The following is a 23,889-nucleotide window of genomic DNA, read 5'->3' as shown; positions in this document are numbered from 1 at the left end:
GGCTGGGACCTCGTTATCACGCTGACGGGCAGTAGTAGGTTAGAACCGAGTTAGTCAAACTAAACTCCATGGCAACTTGGCAAGTTGCATTTTCCGATTTTAGGTGAAATGCAAGTTACATTTCCTACATGAAAAGGCCATCTACTGATGATCAGAACGTTTTGTTTCATCCACATTGTTAATTGAGCGCCGAGGCCAAGTCAAGTCAAGTCAATCCGCATACTACTAAATTGTGTTACTGTACTTGGTTTCCTCGGCCATATAACTGCGTACACAAGTCATTTGTTGCGGATACCAAGCTTCTTAATTTGCATGATTGCTTACCAACATTGCAACAACGGAACAACACCAAATGGCGATCAGCTTCAGTTGGTCGGCAAGTACAAAGCTGACATGGACCTTTACGCTGCTTCTCATCCTGCTCACGACGATTCAAGTTCATGGCCAGTCTACTACCGATGGTAATTCATGTCATATCCTCCGAGCTTTTACCCTTCTATATCATGCACCTTTATAAGCTCTGCTCCATCTGCACCCACAGTTCAGTTTACTTCAGCGTGCAACTTAAGAAATCTCACTTTACTGAAAATCTCAGAAATCAACAAATTAGTAGCTACCGCATGCCTAGCCATTACATGTCATGATCATTGCTTGGAGCATCTCTAGCCCAGCCCCCAAAAGTCATATATATATGGACAGAACATTTTGGTTTAGGGAATTAACACTCATCTAGCCGATCCGTCATTTCTTAGTTAAAAAAAACAGCTTTTTTCATCCCCAAAACTCTGGCCTCTAGCCCATTTTTCTCTGAGAAGAGCACTTCTGAATACTAGTAAGATGTACGTGCAAAAGCATGTAACATATCAGGTACTTCTACATTCAAAATTGCGGGACTAACTATAGGTACTCGAATCGGTGATGCTCTTATGATGTCATTGGCTAATCGCTCCTATGAATAGCTATGCTTGGCTCCTCACGTGCTGACATGTTCAAGAAATAGTCATAGATAGAGGAATTACCGGGATGGTGCCCACAGGGAAGAAAATAAAGGTTTAAAAAAAAGGATTACCCCCGGCCTCTGCATCAGAATGATGTATGCAGCCATAAAGAGGTATGCGCGTGGAACTCTAGGGTCTTCAACTACCGTCTTCTGACACCAACCACAAAGAAAGAGGAGACGGTTGTGAGCTTGGTGGCGAATCTGTGTGAATCTGGCCGTTAGATTTTCAAGATCCAATGGAGTATTTACTGCCACATGGGTATACAATTGAGTTCACTCAGTATGATCTAGGTCTGATGTTTAATGTCATACCGTTGATTCATATGCAATGAACTAGTTTCAATTTGTGTTTGAAATGAATTTGTGTGCAAAAAAACTATCTGGGAAATTAAGTTTTGAGGGATGGGCTTGATGGACAAAAGTTTAATTCCTAAAAATGGGGAATTAAATGAAATTACGAGGGACGGGCTAGAGATGCTCTCGGTAGATCTTAAACTCGGAGCACGTGAAACTGATACTTACTCTCTCCATTATGCAGGATTCGTAAACATCGATTGTGGATTCACAAACACTAGTGCCTACATCGACAACACTCTAAAAATACTGTATCGTTTTGATGGTGAATTGGTCGACGGCGGTTTGAGCTACGAAATTTTGGAAGAGTTCATGTCTGGTGTAGCGAATGAGCAACAAAAAAACCTGAGGAGCTTCCCTGACGGCTCAAGGAATTGCTATACACTGCCATCCACCATTGGCAAGAAGTATCTATTGAGGGCCACATTTACTTACGGCAACTACGATAGGTTGAACAGAACTATGGACGGGTCTTTGTTTCGGTTTGGGCTCCACATCGGTGTCAATTTCTGGGAGGGGGTGAACTTGACAAATATGGATCCATCAAGCACCATATGGAAGGAGGTGCTCACTGTTGCTCCAGGCAACAACCTGTTGGTCTGTCTGATAAACTTCGGTACAGGGACTCCCTTCGTGTCTTCATTGGAGCTGAGACCACTGCAAGGTACCATGTACCCTTTTGTGAATACTTCAATGTCAATCAGCTACTTTAAGCGGATCAGATTTGGCAACGTCGCTGACCCTATCACAAGGTGAGACGAGGCTGCCATCCATTATTAATTTATAAGATTTGATCTGAATTATGCCTGTCAATGGTTCTATATTTAGTTTTGTTTGCGGGTAAAAAAAACTAAATATAGAACCATTTACAGGCATAATTCAGATCGAATGCATTTAAAGTGTTTGGCTCTAGATCCTGCAATTACGTTTAAGTTGTATACGTAACAAAAATTAAATCTCAAGGTGATACGAAGTTGGGATTGCTAAATCCTATAGCAAGTGCCTTTTAAGTAAATACTAAATACCAAAACATTAGCGTGATGTGCTGCCTATTTATCTATTTTTCCTTGTCTATGTTTGCCATGAAGATATCCAACAGACGATTATGACCGGTTCTGGGAAAGCTGGCCCAAAATTCTCTACCCCTTTATCAACCTGGACACTGTCAATAAAGTGGACAGCCTCCCCAGCAGCAATCTCTTCAGCATGCCGTCAGCCATCTTCGAGAAGGCCTTGACCATAGACATGAACAACTCCAGCATGCGCATCTCCGTGGCAGCGGATCTCAATCTAGACCCCAAGAGCCTACAGCTTCTCCCGATCTTTCACTTTGCTGATATCAGCAACAGCAACCTGAGCAGGAGGTTTGACATCTACAGCGCCGAAGGTTTGCTGTTTCCAGGCTTCTCCCCGTCGCGATTCCAGATGGACAGCAAGTACAAGATTGGGCACTTCCTGCACAACGCCAATGTATTCTTCACCTTGAACAAGACGAGCGGCTCGAGTCTTCCACCACTCATCAACGCTTTGGACGTGTACTCGCTCATCCGGATGGATAATCTCACCACTGACTCTGACGATGGTAAGATTAATTTACATACTGCACATGCATTGCACATTTGCCATGTATGACAGATTCACATGATCATCTTGCAGTTTCCAATGCTAATGACCGAGGTCTCGCTGTCTAGACCCCTAAAGATTAACAAACTCCAGTTGACATTGTCACGATCTTTACTAGAGTAATAGGATTAAATTTATCAACCAACAGATTTAGTTGTACACTCAACTCCTGAGTAAGCCATCTTCTTAAGGTCAATTGATACCAATGTGCCATGGGAAGATCATAGATGATAAATGAATTAGTACAATTATCAGTTCTATGATAAGATAATATTTGGATATATATGCAATGATATTGCAACTTCTTAAGCTAATCTTTTCATCTTCTAAAAACATACAATATAAGCCGCCCATACCCAACTTATACAGCTACTTTATGCCGCGCATATTTGTTTCCATTGCCTTTTGCTGTTGTAGCCAAGTATATAAAAGAAGTCAAGACGCACTACAATTTGGCACAAAGAAACTGGAATGGAGATTCATGCTCCCCAAGAGAGTATTCTTGGGAAGGTTTGACTTGCGACTACTCCAAGAGCAACCAGAATCCGAGGATTGTCACAGTGTAAGAGCATAACCAGGACTTATATCATATACATTTTGAAAACACATGTAATTTAGTTGAAACCCGAAAGCACATGTAATTTAGTGTAGACCTGAACCACATAAAAATATTTACGTTATCTTCAAAATCCATGTTAGCTTGATGCTATCACTAGATTAAGATGACTTGTATTAAAATGAGTTGGTTTTGCAGAAATCTGTCTACCAGCAGACTGAGGGGTGGATTTGCCATATCATTCATGAACATGACATCGCTTGAAAACTTGTAAGTGGCGCCCACCACATAATATTGATGGGCTCAATGAAATTATGTTGACATGTTTTGTGATCCTAATAACGATATATATATAGGGATTTATCACACAACAATTTGACGGGAGCTATTCCAGACTATCAATTACAGTCACTTAAATTTCTGTAAGTCTACATGCTGATTACATCTGTGGTTGATGGTAGTGCTGATTACATTTGTGGTTGATGGTTAAATTTTAGATGAATGATTTTTACTATTATTTTTCAGTGACTTGTCAAATAACAAGCTAGATGGACCAATCCCTGATTCTATTCTTCAAAGATTTCAGGCCGGTTCGCTGGACTTAAGGTTTTGCCATGCTCCATTGCACAATTCCTTACTAGATTTTTTTTCTTAAAACTAAACAACTACACCTAAAAGGAATAGGCTTAGCATAAAGTTGGTTATCAAAGAAAACAATTCCAGGTTTAGCAGAATCTTTGCACATATAGCAGTGCATTGGTTAAAAGTTAAAACGCATCTGAATTTGCCTTTTTCTGGCCACTGTTTGGTTAGTGGCATACTTGTGGCGTGCCACACTTTGCTAGCACTATGCCAGAGCATCCCCACTTGGCATATACATAAACTTTTGATATTTTTTTACCAAATTGTGGTGGCCAATCTGGATGCCACAAAAAGATCTTCGAGACACACTTCCCTGTGCATTTTATCGATCCAAATGTGCCTTTAATTACATGTACTAGCATCTAGTGACTATAAATACTTTTGTCATCTATGGGCTTTCAAAATGAGAGGTAGATAAGGACCTATTAGTGCTGAGATCCCGTCCCGTCCCGTACGTCTCCCTCCCGAGCCGCCCCCCGCGTGGGCGACCGGGAGGCCCCAGATCCCATCGCCGCCGAACCTCTCCCACTCCTCCTCCTCCTCCCTCGCCGCCGTCCAAGGGCGCGGCCAGGCGAAGCCTAGCCGTCGCCGGCGGCGGCGGGGACTCGGGCCCTCTCGCTCGGGTGGGGCTGGCGCGGGCCGGCGCCGCCGGGCCGGAGCGTGGCGGCGGGCCGGTCGCCACGGCGGGTGGTGGCGGCACCTCGGCGACGTTGATTCCCTGCGGCAGGAGGCCTTGCGATCTGGTGCGTCGCGGCCGCCAGGGACGGCGGCGGTGTGACCGGATCGGTTCGCGGCGGCGCGGCCGGATTGATCGCTGGTCAGTCGTCGGCACGGTGGTGGGTGCGACTCGTCGGCAGCTGGGCAGATCCGCGGGATTCTACCCTTGTCTGGCCCTTAACAGCGCGGGCAACTACGGGGGAAACCCTAGATCTCCTTGGGATCGAGCGATGGCGGCGCTTTTGCGTCGTAGTCCCTCTTTAGGGCATTGTTTTGGAGTTTGCTCCGGTTGAAGGGACCAGCGACGTCGGCGCACGTCTGGTGGAGCAACTGTCGATGAAAATCGCGCCGACTACGGTCATGGCGGACGATGGCGGCGTCTTAGATGTCGTTCCCTTGTCGAGGCATCGTCGTTGCAGTCTGCGTCATCAGGCTCGGGATGCTCCGGGGGAAACCCTAGATCTGGGTCTTCCGGATCGGACGATGATGGCGTTTTATCGCTTTCCCTCCTGGGGGCATCGTTTTGGAGTAAGTGCTGGCTGGGGGATGGTGGAGCGGTGCTTCATCTCACACATCGATGGCGGCGGATATCGGCGGCATGGCGCTGTGGAGGCTCGGCGTCCGATGCACGGAGATGGACTCGCGCAGGAGGAGGTTGCTGTCTGGCGTCATGGTGACGTCGATAGCAGAGTGGCCAGACAAGGTAGAAGCCTCAATATGATCTGAAGACGGACCTGTGGAAGATGGCGGCGACGACACACGAGTGCGTCTGACCGGATTGTGCCCCAGACCCAGTATGTGGCTCGGCTGGGGCTTCCGAATATGTTTCGACTTCCGGCTTTTGATGTTAGGCTTAGGTGAGTGGTTTGGGTAGTGGCCCAGCTAGCACCCCTTCATCATTTTGGATAGGAGTAGCGGCATGTGTTGCCAAGATGGTGGATTGAGGCACATTGTTGTAATACTTTGTAAGGTCCTCGAGAATAATCAATAAAGTGGCTGTATGCATCTCCCAGATGCAGAGGCCGGGGGTCATCCTCCTTTTCTAAAAAAAATGTAACTGCACATGATTTAGAAACCATGTAGTTTGTTCTTTTGGAAGGTAGAGATGTTTAGAAGCACTATTAGCAAGTTAGTTGTGTTAGAACATAGAGGTGTGTTATAATCAATTAATCATAGCTTTATAGAGAAGCTGAGATCTTTTGAGCTTATTTTTTACGCATGATATTTAATTGTATCACTAGATTAGAAGGCAATCCTGTATGCTCAAACGTCAAAGATACATACTGTTCAAAGAAGAAGAAGAAGACCACATCTACCGTGCTTATCGCAGTGATAGTTCCTGTGGTACTGGTATCCCTCCTAGTAGTGATGGGCATACTCTGGAAGTTATACTGGAAAGGTAAGACGAAATTCTATGCTCTAAATTTACCTTTCATCAGTGCAATATGGTAAACAGAAGACAGCAGCTTCGTACCTAAACTTTCATGTAAAAAACAAATTCTTGACTCTTCAGGGAAGTCAGGAGATGATGAAGATTCTGCTATGTATGAAGAGGAAACTCCACTACATATTGATATCAGACGGTTCACGTACGCAGAGCTGAAGCACATAACAAACAACTTCCAATCAATCGTTGGAAAAGGAGGTTTTGGTACTGTTTATCATGGCACACTGGAGAATGACGATGAAGTAGCTGTTAAGGTGCTTATGGAGACATCAATAGCAGAGTCAACAGACTTCCTCCCTGAGGTATAACACAAAACCAACTAGGCCACGTCATTACTTTCCTCAAGACAAAATTAAGGTTGCAAAACCTACAAAATCATTTCCACAGTCCATATTCGATAAAACAATGCAACTGGCTTCAGGTCTAGGATGTTTGGTAACTCTATCAATTATCGCAGGTGCAAACCTTGTCCAAAGTTCATCACAAGAATCTCGTGACTTTGCAAGGATATTGCCAAAACAAGAAATGCCTAGCACTTGTTTATGATTTCATGCCTAGAGGAAATCTTCAACAGCTTTTAAGAGGTGGTTTCTCCCTTAACTTTTATTAGTGTTCCTATCAAGCATAGCTGACTTAGGCTTGCAGTTAATTATTATCACTAATTTGACATGACCTAGTCTTACTATAAAAAATTAAACTATAAAACCAAGCTACTCTGGCTTTGACATTGTACTGCAATCAGGATATTCATGTTAAACTGAATTCCATGTTAAAGGTGTAGTTGATTGACTAAAGTGTTACTGCTGCTATTCAATATAGTTGAGTTGGTAGACCAAATTTACTCTGTGTAGATAATGTACTAACAATTGCGGCCACCATAGCTGCATTCGCAGAGCAGCATATCTTAATGTCATAGTCATGGCATGATCATAAATATCAGGTAAACAATTGGGGCTGCCACAGTCACATTCTTAGTCATAGGTCCTAAACATGGCATGATAGCCACAAATTATAAACATGTACATCTTTCAAAGCCAGCAACAAACCAAAAACTAGAGAGGTATGTGTTCAAAGAATATGTCAATAACTTGGTTCGCTCGCTGATTAGATTTGTACATAAAAATGCTCCACTAGAGGAAAGGAAAAGCAGTTATCTCTTGAAGATCAAAGTGCATGTATTAGTTAGCTTAGATATGTGCAAAAATTACAGAAATTGGTATTTATGCTAGTACCATGAACATATCAAATGGAACTCACATTAATTAGGTATGTACTGATGCAGGAGGTAACTATAGTTTGAATTGGGAACAACGACTCCATATTGCACTTGATGCTGCACAAGGTCCGCATTTCAGTTGTGTGTTTGCCTTTAGGCCATGTATGTATGTGTGTGTTCTCTTCTTTTCTAGGTCATGTATGTGTGTTGACAAAGTACGGGTTTGAATAAACTGCAGGACTGGAGTATCTACATGAGTTATGCACCCCATCAATAGTGCACAGAGATGTGAAGACCCCCAACATCCTTCTGGACAAGAATCTGGTGGGGATAATATCTGATTTTGGGCTTTCGCGGGCTTTTAACGATGCTCACACGCACATATCTACTGCTGCTGCTGCTGGCACTCCTGGGTACATCGACCCCGAGTACCATGCATCTTACCAAATCACTGTCAAGACAGACGTTTACAGCTTCGGCATCGTGCTCTTGGAGATCATCACCGGACAACCCCCACTATTAATGGACCCTCAGACCGTCCACCTACCAAATTGGGTGCGCCAAAAGATAGCTATGGGAAGCATTCACGATGTTGTAGATAAGAGGCTGCTGGATCAGTACGATGCCAGTTCCCTGCAGAGCGTGGTGGACCTTGCCATGAACTGCGTGGAAAACGCAGCCATCGACAGGCCAACCATGACTGTGGTTGCCACGAGGCTCAAAGGGTTGTTGCCAGCGGTTTCAAGTGAAAAGCAGTCTGCTTCTGCGACCCCTCGACGTACCTACTCCATGGATAGTGAAATTCCAAGGCAGTTCCAGCTGATGATTTCAGGAGCAAGCAACGAGGGGAGCTCCTTCCAGTCTGGCTATACCAATGGGATGTCACAAACGAGCCTCTTTTCTGGACGGTGAAAGGGATACTGTGTTTTTTGTGGCATCTACTTAGATAACTTTTGGTAATTTACTTAAGTGCATCACCATATCGTCCGTAAATCAGAATTCAGTACTTGTATCATTTTCAGTTTATAACGAAATTCAGTAATGTCCCGGCAAAAAAAAGATGATTCAGTAATTGTGTCATTTTCAGTTTATAATACTGCTCGTTTACCGCCGGTAATGGTTTTCAGGCATGAAGCATCCCCTTCCATTTGAGAACTTGGTGGTCGATTAATCGGTGCTTATACATTAAATCCACACACCTCAATCCTAGGACAAGTGGGCTGCTTACACATTGCCGCTTAGGAATTCCTCCTTTTATTCCCCAACCTCGCTCACTAGGCTGTGGATTCAAAGCAAAGTACTCCCACCATTTCTAAATATAAATCATTTTAGAGATTTCAATACGAAGTACATACGAATGTATATAGATATATTTTGAAGTGCAGATTCACTCATTTTGCTCCGTACATAGTCTATATTGGAATCTCTAAAAAGGAAAGTGCATGGATAAACCCAGGTACATATGAACCCACTTTGAAAAACACATTTCTAAATGCTAAAAAATTCCGAAAAGGGCTGCATGGGTATGTATTCATATTCTATGTGTGTGCATAAAGTTTCACGGAAAAATAACTTTTTTTATGGCCTGTGCAAAAAAGACAAAAAATTATGTCGTGAAACGCTATTTAGAAGCACAGAAATTTGTCTTTTTTTGCGGAGACAAAACAAAAACATATTTTTGCACAAAACTTTGCGTCGCGCACACACATTTGTGAACATGTATGCATGGAATTTTCTTTTGATTTTTTTAAGATTTTAAAACGTACTTAAAATGCATTTTTTGAAAAGTAGATGCAGATGCCCCTGGGTTCAGATCATGCCCACTGAAAAAGGGAAGTGTCTCTAAAAAGGCTTATATTTAGAAACGGGGGGAGTACTTATGTACTTGTTTGTTCTACCAAATCATCTGCGCATCTCCGGAGTCTAACACAACGTTATTATGCCATGGTACGCGAGTTGGCGCTTGAGGGCCTGAGCTTATGAAAGGGCAGAAATGCAATCACATGACATACCTAGCTCTCGGCGCTGTTCCTTGACTTGTCCGCGAGGGGCAGCGCCTCCGCCCACTCCCCCTCGGCCTCCGCCTCGAAACCGGAGCTGGACAAGAGATAGTGGGCAGCACAGCAAGCTTTTTCCCGACTGATGCCCGTGGCGCGTGCCATGGTGTGGAGTCGAAGTGGGCGGCGCCGGCGGCCAGTGCCGTGCCTGACGGCGAAGGGGCTACGGGCCTTGTTACGGGTCTTCCCAATCTAGGCCGATGCCATTTTCTACCGCCAGAGCCATTTATCGCCTACTGCGAGGCAAGAGCTCCTGCTCGCCTCTGCGCGGGGGCTACAGAGCCAGCCCAACACTGTAGCTGAGAACGCGTGTTTTTCTGTGGTTTCTTAATGATTTTTTTTCACTGTTTGCAGCGGTTTTATTTTATTTTCTCTGGTTTTCATAGATTTTTTTATTTTTTATCCTTTGATTTTCTTCACTTTTTTTATTTATTTTATAAAACATGTATAAATTTTTTGTACACATTTTTCGTATACATCAGGAACATTTTATATGCGTTTAAAAATTTCCAATGAATAAGTTTTTTTCAAATGTATGTTTTGATATCTATTTCTTCATACATATTGTATATTTTTGTGTGCATATAAAATATAGTTTTATACATGTTTAACAATTTTCAAATACATGAATAATATTTCTTCATAAACATGTTTTTAAATTTTTTTTAATAAGTGTTCAACATTTTTCAAATACACGTTGAATGTATATTTTTAAATAACAGTACCAAACATTTTTTTTACCGCAACGTCATTGAACTGGCCTTGCAAGTTGTCCTCTTCTTTTTGTCTTGTAACTACTGAACTACACTCTGCCACTCTCTTTTTAATTTAGCACAGAAGACTGGTTCAGAGAAACGTCAGCAGGCGTCGCTATAGCTTGTAGGAGCGAGCTGCTTGCATGATTCGCCAAAATGCACGAATCTTCAAACTGGCACTTCGTTATCATGCTGATGGGCAGTACGTCAAGGCAGAGATTGTTAAACTAAAATCCATGGCAAGTTGCACTTTCCTTTCTTAGATGATTGCTCTCACGAGATGGTTACCTACTGATGAACAGACCGCTCTGTTTCCCCACATTGTTAATCAAGTGCCGAGGCCAAGTCAATCCAGATCCTGTAGTACTAAACTGCGTTGCTTGTGTCTATCTGCCAAATAACTCGTACATAAGTCATTTGTAGCCTCTTAGTTTTGCATGATTACTTCAGAACAGAACATTGCATGAACCGAGGAATACCATGGTGATCAGCTTCAGTTGCTTGGCAAGTAGAATGCCGACATGGATCTTGGCACTGCTGCTGCTCATCCTGATCACGATGACTCGAGTCCATGGCCAGTCTTCTACCTCTGGTAATGCTTTTCTCTTCTAGATCCCTGCTCCTCTGTAAGCTCTGCATGCACAGTTCAGTTTACTTCAGTCCAACTTAAGAAATCTCAGTTTACTAAGATCTTAACACTCACATATTATTAGCTATTGGGTCCCTAGTCGCACAGGTTTTGATCTTTGAGCATATCTTAAACTTCAAGCACATGAAATCGATACATATTCTCCGTTATGCAGGATTCATAAGCCTCGACTGTGGGTACAGAAACACTAGCCCCTACAAGGACAGCGTCATACGAGGAATACAGCTCCTGTCCGATGTTGGATTCGTCGAGGGAGGTTTGACCCACCAAATAGCAGCAGAGTTCATGTCTGGTGCGGTATATGAGAGCCAAAAAACCTTGAGGAGCTTCCCCAACGGCTCACGGAATTGCTACACGCTGCCATCCACCACTGGTAAAAAGTTTTTGCTGAGGGCCTTGTTTACTTACGGAGACTACGATGGGTTGAACAGGACTGTGGACGGGACTTTGTTTCTGTTTGGGCTCCATATCGGCGTCAATTTTTGGGATACGCTGAACTTAACAAATATGGATCCATCAAACACATTATGGAAGGAGGTGCTCACCGTTGCTCCGGGCGACTCTGTGTCAGTCTGCCTGATAAACTTCGGTTTAGGGACTCCGTCCGTGTCTGCGTTGGAGCTGAGGCCACTGCTAGATGCGATGTACCCTTTTGTGAATACTTCCGTATCAGTGGGCTACTTTAGACGGATCAGATTCGGTGAAGCCACTAACTTTATCACAAGGTGAGACTGACATCAATCATATTTTTGGATCATAACTGAATTATGCCTGTCAATGGTTTTAAAATCTGTTGGCCTGTCAATGCTCTTATGCTTTCTGAATCCCACAACTACTTCTAACAGAAAACAAAGTACATCTCAACTTGCCAAGAATGTGAGATTACCAGCTCCAATGGAACCAAAAGGCAGTGGTATCGTGCTAGCTAGCTATTTACATGATTTCCCTTGTCTTTTGTGTGCGATGCAGATATCCAGTGGACCCTTACGACCGGTTCTGGGAGCAGTGGGCACTCAATTCTTACCCCTGGATCAACCTGAACACTAGCAGTCAAGTGGAGATTCTCCCTGGCGACGACTACTTCAATGTGCCGATGGCCATCTTCCAGAAGGCCACGACCCTAGACACGAACTACTCCTCATCGTGATTAACGCGTCACTGGGTCCCAATGTTGTTCCCGAGAGCGTCCGCCTTCTCCCAATCTTCCACTTTGCTGAAATCAGTGGTAACAACATGCAGAGAAGCTTTGACATCTACAATGCCGGCGATGTACTACATCGGGGCTTCTCCCCGTCGCGATTACAGGCCAGTAGTTTGTACAACAGTGGGCAGTTCTTGTATAATGGCGATGCAGTGTACACCCTGAACAAGACGCGCGGCTCGAGCCTCCCCCCGCTCATCAACGCGTTCGAGGTGTACTCACTCCTTCGGAAGGAAAACTTCACCACTGACTCCGAGGATGGTAAGACCGATCATCGATCTGGATATTGCACACTTATTACACATATACATTTATGACACATATGTCATGTATGTGGTACATTCGCATTATCATCATGCAGTATATTCACCTGCTTAAACTGCCTGAAGAGTATCTACAGATTCCTGCTTTTAAACAATCTAGCACAGTTATTTGCGTGGGCTATGCTTTAGTCACCTCTTACTTATAGTTTTAATAATCTAATTCTTGTAAGAAGAGTATATACATTTGAGATGCCAACGCGGTTTCTTGCTTTTGTTGCAAACTGTTACATAGTTATTATTACTATGAATGACACATTTCCAAGAGAAACCAAACTAATCCTAGAGAATCCAAGAAAACCTAGACATGTACATTTAAACATGCCAAGCCCAAAAAATAGTACTTTGAGTATGGCATAAGATTTAATCGTATTATATCCTTTGATTTACAAAAAAAAATGTTTGGTATTAACGTTTAGATTTAAGCTGCTTTGGATATTTTTAATATAGACTACGTACGGACTGAAATAAGTGAACACACTAAAATGTGTCTACATACATCTGATTCAGGAAAAGTTAGACCATATTATAATTTGGAACGGAGGGAGTTGTTTTAAAGTACCACACTTTTGTGTGTGTGTGTGTCTGTTGGGTGGGGTGGGGGGCCTTCAATGTTGTGTTGATTGTATCTATTACTTTGTGCTGGGGTCATTGCTTGCACTCGGTTCCATCCATTTGTGCTCCATTTTCATCCCTAGATAGTATCATAGACTAGTATCATGCACAAAATCTCAATACCAGATTGTAGCTAGGATCTACTAATTAACTTTTCTTGTTTGACGTGTTATGATACTAGAATCTTCTCACATCCTTAATTGCAGTGCCACATCCTCTTTTTGCTTAGGTGGCAGTGTACTCTTGTGATAGTTCGCAGCCCTACCTTTTACCTTCGACAAAAGAAAATATTGGGTCACTGTTGCAAAAGACTAAAATCCACCATGTAATGTGCAAAGTATATCGTTTCATGTTCTACAATAGCTTGAACAGAGAAGGGCCTATCAACTTAATTTAGGAACAGCATATAGATCCACAAAAATGTAGAGAGAGAAAAAAAGTCATAATTTATGTTCACTTAGTTCATGTCATAGTTTCATGTTCATCAGATGAGGATAGGTAGACTGCATCGCCTTCCAGAAAACATATGATGCATCCCTCTTTTTCTTTCTTTCCCAAAATTTGCAATTAACTGCAAGTATGGTACAAAATTATCATGTGTTGCCACTAGGAGACATTGTAGTGTACAATTGGGAAATCATCTGAAACAAATTTAATGCCAACATTTGGACCTTGCTGGAGCGGGCATTGAGAGATCAGTTCAATGATGCACTAACTGAAAGAGGTGGTAAACCCGTTGTTGAAGTATTACAAGCACTAACCCACACAGGCAGCGGACAATTAAATGACAACTGTGCACCATCTGTGCATGGAAGTAATCCAGTACCACTCTGAGGGACTGTCGATCACCAAACAATTTTGTTGGCACATATAAACATAAAATAAGAAAGCATACATATTTGGAAACGAGACAAATTCTCAATCCTAAAAGGGGAACTGATTATGCTAAAATCTAGTAGCAAGGAGAAACTCCAATAGAAAAAAATGGTTCACTTTCAAGAAAAATCTTGAATTTACAACTTTGCATTGACCATAGCTTTTGTGATTTTTAGTTCAGTATCAAAGTTGTAGCAACACAAGAATTTGACACTATTATGTAGTGAATGAATAATTGAGCATACACCTCAAGCTTGTACTATTAAAAATTATTAACCATCTAATGGAGATCATTTGGAGATTTATTGCCAAGTCAATCATAGTCCCTCCGTCCCATATTAATTGACACTCAAACAGATATATTTCAGTGCTAGATACATCCGTTTGAGCGTCAATTAATATGGGACGGAGGAACTACTAATTAGAAAATGAACTTGCAATCACATCTCTGTACATTCTTATAGCCTCAAATAGATAATATAAGAACAAACGTACACATGGTATCTTTCTATCAGAAGATGCCAAGTGAACAAAAGGCTGAGTTGTCGTCCCTCAGTGCTAAGTCAAAAAAGAAATGTATTGACTGCTGCGAGTCCAATAAACTACATGGAAATCACAGTATCATCTCCGTCTGCGGTACAATTTGCACATGACACCAGCAACAGTTAACTTTGAATGAAAATACATACAATTAACGCTGAAACAAGCCTCATTAAATACTAGCTGTGGCATCATATATGAGAGATTTTTCTAGTATATTATCGATTTCAATGTTATGTTATTTGAGTGGTCGTAGACAGCAAGCTTGAAGAAAGCGATTTTTGTTTGTTTGTTAAATTTCCTAAAAGTGGTGGTTACATACATGATATAGTGGCCAATGCGGTGATTTGTTGTAATGTACTCATTGTTATATGTTTAGGGAGAATTATGCAGATCTCTGGGCCTGGTTTGTTTAGGTGCGAAGATCTATAGTTGTGATATGTTTAAGTGCAATTATGATAATCTAATGGCTGAGATCTGTTTAGGTACAATTATGGAGATCTAGTGGTTGTGATATGTTTACATACAGTTATGATAATCTAATGGCCATGATCTGTTTATTCGCAGTTATGAACATCTAATTGTCATGATCTGTATAGGTACGTTTATGAAAACCTAACGGTCTTGATTATAAAAGTGCCACCAGACCAATGGCCGAATGTTTTGCCTTTTTTGTGATAGTTTTCGTGTTCACCTTTTTTTGTATTGTGCTATTTTTCTGTTGTGGTATACTTTTAGTACATAATAGAATAGATGTTAATGACCAAGTTCTCGGTGTGTAGACCCCTAAGGATTCCCGACTCCATTTGACATAGTCAAGATCTTCTTCACTGAAGTTACAGAAACAAGATTATCCTAACTAATTTGTGCACTCAACTTTTGAGTAAACTATATTCTACTCCCTCTGTAAACTAATATAAGATCAGTGATCTACTAATTTGTGCACTCAACTTTTGAGTAAACTATATTCTACTCCCTCTGTAAACTAATATAAGATCAGTGATATATACGATCTTATATTAGTTTACAGAGGGAGTACATGTCAAATGCTAATTAGCCACGAGGAAGACCATAGTAGATAAGTAAACTTATACAATTTATTCAGCCTTATAAAATGAAATGATAATGTATCTTCTTAGGCAACATATCTTATGCATCCGCAGGAGTTGTGTATCCGTGCATCCGTTTTGTCCTCGACCATCAGATCGAAATCGCATGGGCAGCATCAAAACAATGATTAATTTACGTTTACACGCCCGCATAGACACCCAAGTCGATGTAATTTGTCAGTAAACCCCCTAACGCCCGTAGATAGATCGAATTAACGAAACAGATCAGATCAGGCTGTGCGCCGGCGGCCACTACAAATCGCGGCCGGCGTGCGATCACAAACATGGAGACCATTCCGGTTTCCGCAACACAGGGCGGCCCGGCGACGAACAGAGGCAACACAACACAGCAGGGACCGGTGACGACCACACAACGCGGCAGGCACCGGCGGCGACCAAACAGCAGCGTCCAGTAGCGGCGGTGAACACACAACGCGGAGGCCAGCCACGATCGCCAACAGCTCCATAAGGATTCGTAACATGCATGCAACTGCACGTGCTATCCATAGCTAATCAGATCCAGCATTAGTTAAATTGTGATTCCAGCCAGTCGTGCCTGTTCACGAAAACTGTGTGAGTTCCCTTGCCTGTATGCCAGTATGGTTCTCAAGGGCATTGAATATGTGAGACTTAATCGTCGTCTGGTTGTCTCTCGATCAGAACCAGAGATGAAGCTGCTGATGTCTATAAGTTAGAATCGAAGACTGCATCGACTGATCTGTCGCCGCCGAGGCCTGCCGTGTTGTGTCGTCGCCGCCGGCCGTTGCGTTGTGTCGTCGCCGCCCACATGTTCTCCATGTTTGTGATCGCACGCAAGCCCGCCGCGTTTTGTAGTCGCCACCGGCGCACATCCTGATCTGATCTGCATGCCTTCTATATCTATCAAGTGAGAATAAGCGTTAGGGGGGTTACTGATAAATTACATTGACTTAGGTGTGCAGGCGGGCGTGTAAACGCAAAATAATTGTAGTTTCGATGCTGCCCATGCGATTTGGATCAGATGGTCGAGGCCAAACGGATGCATGGATATACAACTCCCTCGGATGCACATGATATGTTGCCATCTTCTTATGCTGTTATTATATCATGCTTAATACTACAATAATCTTATGCCCAACATATATATTTGCCATTAATCCAGTCATGTTTGTTTTCATTCTCTTTTTGTTATTGCAGTCAATTACATGAAACAAGTAAAAGCACACTACAATTTGACAAGAATAGACTGGAACGGAGATCCATGCTCCCCAAGAGAGTATACCTGGGAAGGTTTGACTTGCAGCTACTCCAGTAGCAACAAGAATCCAAGGATTGTCCGAGTGTAAGAATGTAACCAGGACCAGTACTCTTATTCCTAATAAACTATATTACTATATACTCAAGTGAGTTCTATAAAAAAAACATTTGGTCCATATATTTCCTTTGATTTGCACATATACAAATTTTCTATACATAAAAGGGGTATATTGCAAAAACAGAAAGACTAAGGGCTCCCATGATATTATTTTTATTACACTTGTATTGAAGTATTTTAGAATAATTGATGAGGTATATTGATAATGATAAAGAAAAGTATAATCAATTCAGTTAAGAGGTATATCAAAATGTGGGATTGCATACAGTCCCTTAATTTGGTTCAAACCTGAAGCACAGAAACAATGTCTTAAAAATACATATTAGTTCGGCGCTATCAGAAACGAATGTGGGAGTACTTATTAAGATGAATATCTTGCAGAAATCTGTCTAGCAGCGGACTGGAAGGTGGATTAGCCATATCACTTTTGAACATGACATCACTGGAAAATTTGTAAGTGATACCTATGACATAATATTGATGCGCCAAATGAAATCATGTTGGCATCTTTTGTGACCCTAATAACAAATATATATATATATATATATATATATATATATATATATATATATATATATATATATATATATATATATATATATATATGTATAACAATCTGGTGGGCACCATTCCAGACTGTCAAATAAAGTCACTAGCAGTTCTGTAAGTCCCTGTGCTGAGCAGTATTTGATTAATGACATAAATTTTACATGAATGATTCCAGCTACTATTTTTCAGTAATTTGGCAAATAACAAGCTCGAGGGACCAATCCCCAGTTATATTCTTCGAAGATTTCAGGCCGGTCTGCTAGACTTAAGGTTTGGTATGCTCTGTTGCACGACTGCTTACTCGATATGATCTGTTGTAACAAGCTGAACAACTGCATCAAAATGAAATTGCTCAACCCAAGGTTGGTTTTATAGATTAATGATGCATACCAATTTAAGGTTTAGCAACAGTCTTTGCACATACAACGTATTAATGCAAGTGCATTGGTTAAAAACAGTTGAGAAGCTAAATGCGTGTTTGGTTCATAACATACTTTGCCAAGCTAGAGTTAGGCAAGTTCGACTTTCTCTAGCTTAATGTCATGCCCCACTTTGTCATACACATAAACTCCAACCAATTTTGAGCTTTTGACTACGTTGTGGTGGCCGATTCGGGCACCACAAAGTGTGGCAAGCCACATTCTGGAGATCATTGTATTGATCCAATCATACCATCAGTTACATTTACTAGCATCTAATAACTACAAATGCTTTATCACCTATGGGCTTTCGATACGAGAGCCAGATACGAATGTACCAGTAATAGTGATCTAGAAACCATGCAGTTTGTTCTTTTAGAGCTTAGTTCTGTTTAGAAGTACTATCAGAAGGTTAGTTGTGTTAGAAAATGGAGGCACGTTATAATCATAACTGCATAGAGCTATTGTAGCAGATTTTGAGATAACTTAATTATACTTTTATATGTTGTACAGTTGTGTCACTAGACTAGAAGGCAATCCCATATGCTCAAAAGTAAAAGATATGTACTGTTCAAATAAGAAGAAGCACACCACACCTGCCGTGCTCATCGCAGTGATAGTTCCAGTGGTATTGGTATCCCTCCTAGTAGTGATGTGCATACTCTGGAAATTATGCCATAAAGGTAAACAAACACTCCTCCCCTAAATTCCCTTTTCATCAAGGCAGTGTGCAATAGATATTAGACAATAGCTTCAAACCTTTACTTTCTGACTTTGCAGGGAACTCGGGGGACCATGAGGACTATGCTACATATGAAGAGGAAACTCCCCTACACATTGATATCAGACGGTTCACATATGCAGAGCTGAAGCTCATGACTAAGGACTTCCAATCAATCATTGGAAAAGGAGGTTTCGGTATTGTTTACCATGGCATACTGGAAAATGGTGATGAAGTAGCTGTTAAGGTGCTTATGGAGACATCAATAGCAAAGTCAACAGACTTCCTCCCCGAGGTATAATACGAAAACAAGCCATATCATTGAGTTCTTTACTAGAAAGTAAACTATAAGTTTGCAAGCCATCTAAACAGTTTCCACACTCCATATTCAATAAATTGATGTAATTGGCTTCAGCTCTAGGATGCTTCTAATTATATCCTTTGCCGCAGGTGCAAACATTGTCCAAAGTCCATCACAAGAATCTCGTGACTTTGGAAGGATATTGCCAAAACAAGAAATGCCTAGCACTCGTTTATGATTTCATGCCCAGAGGAAATCTCCAACAACTTTTAAGAGGAGGTTTTTCTCTTAACTTTTCTTAGAAGTTTCTATTCAGCATAGTTGACTACTTGATATAGGTATGGCCAACCTACTTGCAGTTTTGTTATGAACTTATGATCACTAACTTGTATTACAATTTTTACAGGGACCATCTGTACTTTAATTTAGTAAAATCGAATCATTGAATCAAAAATAAAATTTGTTCAGTCTAAAAAGCAAGTTAACCAAGTCAGAGTTTTATTTCCTGCAAAACCAACTAAACAGCGATTCAGATGCCAACAGCTTTGGTTAACCACCTACTACATTTCATATATATAGGGACCATCTATATGCTTTGACATCCTACTGAGCTAAAACTGAATCTCCAGGTTAAAGTTGTAGTTGATTTCCTAGACTGTTATTGCTGCTACTTGTCAATGCAGTTGAGTTGGTGCTGGCGGGCCTAATTATTGTGTTATAGACACCGTACTAAAAAGTGAGACGACCATAGCTGCATTTTTAGAGCCGCAGGTTCTGGTCACATAGACTGATAACAAATTGGGGCGACCACAGTTACACTCTCAGAGAAATAACCATGACATGATAATCACAAATTATAGACGTGTAGATCTTTCAAAAACCAGTAAGAAACATAGCAAGAGGCACGTCTTAAATTAATACTTCAATAGCTTAGTTCTCTTGCTAATTAAATCTGTATATAAAGAAGTGCCCTGGTAATGAGAAGGAAAGGCAGTGACCTTTCAATGATCAAAGGGCCTATGTATGCAGAGTTTTTTATTCTTAATGCACCAATTGATGGTATGGTTATTGGTGAATAGTTGCATGTGTAACATATCAGCTGTTAGCTTAAATATGTTCAAGCATTACAAAAAACTGATATTTATTCTACCATGCATGTGTCAAACGGTACTTGCATTAATTTGGTATGTTTTGATGCAGGAGATGATCATAGTTTGAATTGGGAACAGTGACTTCATATTGCACTTGATGCTGCACAAGGTCCACATTCAAATATGTGTTTATCACATTTATTTCGTGTATATCTGTGTGTGTTGACAAAGTATGTGTTCCAATAAACTACAGGACTGGAGTATTTACATAAGTCATGCACCCCATCAATAGTTCATAGAGATGTGAAGACCCCCAACATCCTTCTGGACAAGAACCTGGTGAGGATAATATCTGATTTTGGGCTTTCACGGGCCTTTAATGAAGCTCGCACACACATATCTACTGTTGCTGCTGGCACTCTTGGCTACCTTGACCCCGAGTACCATGCAACTTTCCAGCTCATTGTCAAGGCAGATGTTTACAGCTTTGGTATCGTACTCTTGGAGATCATCACTGGCCAGCCCCCGGTGCTGGTGGACCCTCAAACCATCCATCTAACAAATTGGACGCGCCAAAAGATTGCTACAGGCAGTATTCACGAAGTTGTGGACAAGAGGTTGTTGGATCAGTATGATGCCAGTTCTCTGCAGAGTGTGGTAGACCTTGCCATGGACTGTGTCGAAAACGCAGCCATCAACAGGCCGACCATGACTGAGGTTGTTTCAAGGCTCAAACTGTGCTTGCCTGCGGTTCCAAGGTTGTTCCAGTTAGCGATTTCTGGAGTTCCAGCGATAAGCAACGAGGGGAACTTCCAGTCTGATCATGCCGGCAGGATGTCAGAGACAAGCCTCTTATCTGGACGGTGAAACGAAAACGCCTACTGTGTTGGTAATTTGCATCTGCTTAGATAATGTTGGTAATTTGCTTAACTGGCATCGTCATTGATCATACATAGACTGCAATTCAGTAATTATCATATCCAGCTTCAAATACTGCTTGTTTACTACATATACGAGTTTTCAAGCATGACGCGTCCCCTTCCACATTAAGTCCACACAAACCCTAAGACTGCTTACACATTACCGCCTAAGAATTCCGCCTTTTACTCCCCAATCTCTATTGCAAGGATGTGGATTCAAATTGCAGTACTTGTTTCTTCTACCAAATCATCCAAGCATGTCCATGGTACGCGAGTTGGCACCTAAGCTACGAAAAAGTCAGAAATGCAATCACATGACATACCTAGCTCTCGTTGCCCGACCGCCCGCCCGACCGCCCGCCGTCCGCGCCACGGGCAGTTCCCTCGATTTGTCCGCGAGCTGCAGCGCTAGCGCCTGCGCTTCCTCACCCTCTGCCTCCGCCTCGGAACCCGAGCTGTACGGGATATTGGGGCAGCACGTCGCTGCAGCAGAGCAAAGCTGTTGCCAGATCGATGGAAGTGGGGCGGTGCCCTGGGGTGGTGTCGAAGTGGGCGGCGACGGGGGCGAGCCGACCCCGCCGTGCCTGACGGCGAAGCGGCGAGGCCTTAGGGCATCTCCAGCCGCGTCCCTCCCCAGAAGACCTCTCCAGGCGTTTTTTTTGCACCGACGCCGAAAAATTGGCCCAGTCGCGCCTCCAGGAGTCCGATTTTCGCCGGCCTGGGCCAAAAACAGCGCCGGCGGACTCAGGCCGAATCCGGCGCGCTGGGGGGCGCTCGGGGGCGCCGGGGCGAACTGTTTTGGCGCGAAATAGCCGCGGGCCCGCTGCGTCAGCGACACGGCTCTCTTCTCGGCCCTTCGTCGTCCTCATTGCCTCGTTTCCCGCGGCGAATCAATGTCAAAGCTGCCGCGCTGCCGCGCCGGTCAGTCTGCGCCATTGATGCCTCACGGGCGGCGCAGTGAAGACCGGATGACGCGCGTCCCTCGCCCGCCACGCGTACACACGGCGGCACGCGCACGGGCGGCGCCTCGGCCTACATAAGACGCGCCCCAGCGCACTCGGCGATCTCACACTCTCTCGTCGTCGTCGTTCCTCCCTCTCCTCTCTCTCGCCGTCTCCAGTTCATCACACCAATGGCCGAGCGCTTCCCAGGCGACGGCGCGGCGGCGAACGGCTTCGGACGCCGCCATCTTCACGAGAACGAGGCTCGCCTCCTTTTCGAGGCCGAGTACCCGGTCCCACCGGACATGCGGGTGCCCGGGGCGTGGAGGATCAGCGCCGGCAGCGTGCCGGTGCCACCGGTACCCATCGGCGCGGCGCGGCGTGCGGAGATCGCACGCATCCGCTCGTCCCTGTCGCGTGCGGCGAGGGAGGGGCCACAGTACGTCCCCGACAGCCCGCTCTGGGAGCCTTATTTCCGCCGTCGTTACGCCGAGCAACTCGAGGCCACCAACGGCGTCGTGCCCTCCGGCAGGCTCAACGCCGCCGGCCGGCGTCGATGGTGGGGCGTGCCCGGGCGCACGTTGGAGCCCGTCCTCAAGTACATCGAGGGCGGCAACACGCCGCGCCTCGAGTACCCCGCTCCCCCGTCCTTCTCACGCCGTCGGGGAAGCTCCTGGACCCCGAGGCGCATGGAGACCGGGGGGTCCTCCTCCTCGTCCGACGGCTCTCCCTGCCTCCACCTCCGTCCCGTCAAGCCGGAGCCCCGGGGCACGCCTGTCAGCGCACGCGCTCGCAGCTCCGGTGTCCGCATCGGCGACAACGCCTCCCCCACCGGCCACTTCGTCCTCGTCGAGCCCAAGCCGGAGCCCGGCCTCCCCTCGGAGTACGAGGAGATAGCCCAGCGTGGCTTCTCCGACGAGGATGCCCTGCGGTGGGCGCGGGACGACTACCTCCGCGACGAGATGGTCCGGCAGCGCCGGGCCCTGGAGGAGATCACCGCCCGCAAGCGTGGGCGCGAGGACGAGCACTGCATCGTGGTCCTCGACAGCGACAACGACGCCGCCGCCCCCGGACCGTCCAACCCGCCGCGCCAACCGGGGGAGGGATGCAGCAGGGACGGTGGAGGCGTAGGCGAGGGCGACGACGACGGCGGCGGTGACTACACGCGGTTCTACCGCCTCCTCGGCATGTAGAACCGCGTGGGCGGGCGGCGAGGGAGACGGCGGGGGTAGCCCGCGGTAATTTTTCCCTTTTTTGTAAAGTATGTTTAAATTTGAACGAACTCGCCGATGTTTGCGTTAAATTTGAGTCGTGTTTGTGCCGTATTTGACTTTTTTAAAAACTCGTGGGGGGCCGCGACTGGGGGGCATCACGCCCCCAGTGCGCGGTTTTAGCGTCGGTGCGCCCCAGGGGGCGATTTTTTGCCCCTCCTGGGGGGCAACGGCTGGAGATGCCCTTACGGGCCAGCTCAAGTAGTTACAGCAGCGCATGCGTCAAAGGCCCAGCCGACAGGCCCAATCTCCAGTCACAACGCCGAGACCCGGCAGGCGTCCTGGTCGGGACATCATGTCTTAGAGGGACTGGGATCAGGTGACATGCGCTACGGTGACATGCGGCTCAAATGCAAATTTAAACATTGCGAAAAAATCTGAAAAAAAATCATGCATGTTCACATCACATATTAAGATAACCCCTAAAATTTTCAGATCAAAATTCGAAACATACATCGAGAAACGAAAAAGAGAAACTCAGATGTGAATAGTCTACAGAGAACCATTCGGGATCTGAAATTTTTAGGGATTATCTTAATATGTGCTGTGAACATGCATGATTTTTTTCAGATTTTTTCGCAATATTTAAATTTGCATTTGGGCCGCATGTCACCGTAGCGCATGTCACCTGATCCTAGTCCGTCT

General features: G+C 44.1%; 1 protein-coding gene, 1 long non-coding RNA gene and 1 pseudogene across 3 annotated transcripts; 2 read left to right on the top strand and 1 right to left on the bottom strand.

Annotated features, from left to right (window-relative positions):
• Positions 1 to 251: 251 nt before the first annotated feature.
• On the top strand, positions 252 to 8,467 carry LOC119272209 (senescence-induced receptor-like serine/threonine-protein kinase). Its single transcript, XM_037553746.1, has 12 exons — positions 252 to 461; positions 1,539 to 2,106; positions 2,443 to 2,936; positions 3,395 to 3,539; positions 3,732 to 3,803; positions 3,890 to 3,955; positions 4,059 to 4,139; positions 6,134 to 6,291; positions 6,406 to 6,641; positions 6,797 to 6,923; positions 7,622 to 7,681; positions 7,794 to 8,467. Exons 1-12 carry the CDS (start codon positions 353 to 355, stop codon positions 8,465 to 8,467), a joined length of 2,790 nt encoding a protein of 929 aa, XP_037409643.1. The 5' UTR covers positions 252 to 352.
• Positions 8,468 to 10,830: 2,363 nt separating this feature from the next.
• Positions 10,831 to 21,099, top strand: LOC119269339 (annotated as a pseudogene).
• Positions 17,643 to 21,642, bottom strand: LOC119269340. Of its 2 annotated transcripts, XR_005133563.1 has the most exons (4): positions 21,356 to 21,642; positions 18,759 to 18,829; positions 18,596 to 18,662; positions 17,643 to 17,912 (listed from the first exon to the last, which is right to left on the bottom strand). It is a non-coding gene; the product is annotated as an uncharacterized LOC119269340 (long non-coding RNA). The 2 variants fall into 2 exon arrangements; XR_005133564.1 differs by lacking the exon at positions 18,759 to 18,829.
• Between the last annotated feature and the right edge of the window lie 2,247 nt (positions 21,643 to 23,889).

The sequence above is a fragment of the Triticum dicoccoides genome, chromosome 3A (genome assembly GCF_002162155.2).
Source record: "Triticum dicoccoides isolate Atlit2015 ecotype Zavitan chromosome 3A, WEW_v2.0, whole genome shotgun sequence".
NCBI lineage: Eukaryota > Viridiplantae > Streptophyta > Magnoliopsida > Poales > Poaceae > Triticum > Triticum dicoccoides.
This window is presented reverse-complemented; position numbering and strand designations above follow the sequence as displayed.

Bases quoted from the DNA above. Each gene is read 5' to 3' on its own strand.
- LOC119272209 (XM_037553746.1), top strand. From the start codon at position 353: ATGGCGATCAGCTTCAGTTGGTCGGCAAGTACAAAGCTGACATGGACC. The intron at 2,937-3,394 runs GTAAGATTAATT...TTGCTGTTGTAG, and splicing joins CACCACTGACTCTGACGATG to CCAAGTATATAAAAGAAGTC. The intron at 4,140-6,133 runs GTTTTGCCATGC...TTGTATCACTAG, and splicing joins GCCGGTTCGCTGGACTTAAG to ATTAGAAGGCAATCCTGTAT.